This window comes from Cariama cristata, unplaced genomic scaffold (assembly GCF_000690535.1).
Source record: "Cariama cristata isolate BGI_N322 unplaced genomic scaffold, ASM69053v1 scaffold28771, whole genome shotgun sequence".
NCBI classification, from domain to species: domain Eukaryota; kingdom Metazoa; phylum Chordata; class Aves; order Cariamiformes; family Cariamidae; genus Cariama; species Cariama cristata.
This window is the reverse complement of record NW_009600294.1, coordinates 311-1,590: the sequence shown is the minus strand read 5'-3', so window position 1 is coordinate 1,590 and position 1,280 is coordinate 311. Positions and strand designations below refer to the sequence as shown.

The window sequence follows — 1,280 nt, the reverse complement described above, 5'->3', positions numbered from 1 at the left end:
AGCAGGGACCCTCCTCGCCACTCCCTTTGCCCCCCCCGCATTGGTGTTCGGCCTCACCTCCGCACGCAGCTCAGCCAGCTTCTTGTCCATGCTGAAGCGAGCACCCAGTTCGTCCTCCAGGTCCTCGGAGATGCGTCCCAGCTCGTCCTGGTGGATCTCCTTCAGGATGTTGAGCTATGGGGGGACACACAGCACCCAAGGTGGGCAGCGAGCACCCGCCTTGTGCCACCCAAGCCCTGCCCACACCCACCCACCCAACCTCTGTGGCTGGGCCAATCGGTTCAATAGCACTAATTAGGACCCTTCATGAGCACTTTGGAGTTGGGGAGGTGGCTGTGGGTCACCATGTCCAACCATAAGGACATGGCACCCTCTGGGGCACCCCTGGTCGCCAGGCACCTCGCTCACCTGCTTCATCACCTCCTGCTTGTTCTTGTTGAGCTCCTCGTACTTGATCTTCCACTGGCTGAGCTCACCCTCCAGCTTCTCGATGCTCTTGCTGAGCGCCAGCTTGTCCCTGGGGAGAGGCAATGCTGGTGACAGCTGGCAAGACCCCATGGGACGTCCCATCCTGGTGGGGACCGGCTTGGGCTCGGCTGGCACCCCACAAGGATGATGCCCCAAGCACTCACTCCCGCTCCTTGAGCAGCACTTTTTGGGACTCATCCAGCCTCAGCTTCAGGGCAGTGACTTTGGTGGCATCCTCCTCCATGACGCTGACGTCCTCCCAGAGCAGGCGGCTCCGTTCCTGGCGGGAGAAGGAGGCCCGGGGGCCCCTCTGCTCCCAACTCTCGTCCTGCTTGCTCGTCAGGATGTTTTCCATCAGCTCCAGCTCCTGCGGCGTCGTGGGTAGCCCAGGACAGGGTGAGGGGGCAGTCCTGGCTTCCCACCCCATAGAGCACCCAGCCTTCACCCCATAACCAAGAGCATCCCTTCGGTCAAACCCCGCAGCACCCCTCCCTCCGGTCCCCAGGGACCCCCTGAGGCTGACAGAGGGACCCGTCCTCCCAGGGGAGCTCCCATACATCACCACACTCTGCTGCCAGCTCCCTGCCCCGCTGGAAATTTGGGATGAGATAATCACGATTTATTACGCCGACCTCGCTGTGACCACCATGTGGGCGATCTACCAGGCTCCGCGAGCGCGTGGTAAAGGAGCTGCAGGGGTTTTCTGCGGATGGGATGTCCCCGGGGACCAAGCGGGGAGCCCGCGGGGGATGCTCAGATTAATCTCAGATTTGCCGCTCGGCAGCCATGCCGTCAGGTGGACTGAACCGGCA

General features: G+C 62.3%; 1 protein-coding gene across 1 annotated transcript in view; it reads right to left on the bottom strand.

The window, feature by feature from the left end:
• CCDC102A (coiled-coil domain containing 102A) overlaps positions 1-835 on the bottom strand; it is a gene marked incomplete at its 5' end in the record, with an annotated part of 1,855 nt that extends 1,020 nt beyond the window's left edge. The window contains 3 exons of the mRNA XM_009709991.1: positions 10-174; positions 409-517; positions 633-835. Of these exons, the coding sequence (XP_009708293.1) occupies positions 10-174; positions 409-517; positions 633-835 (477 nt within the window). The remainder of the gene's footprint in view (positions 1-9; positions 175-408; positions 518-632) is intronic.
• Between the last annotated feature and the right edge of the window lie 445 nt (positions 836-1,280).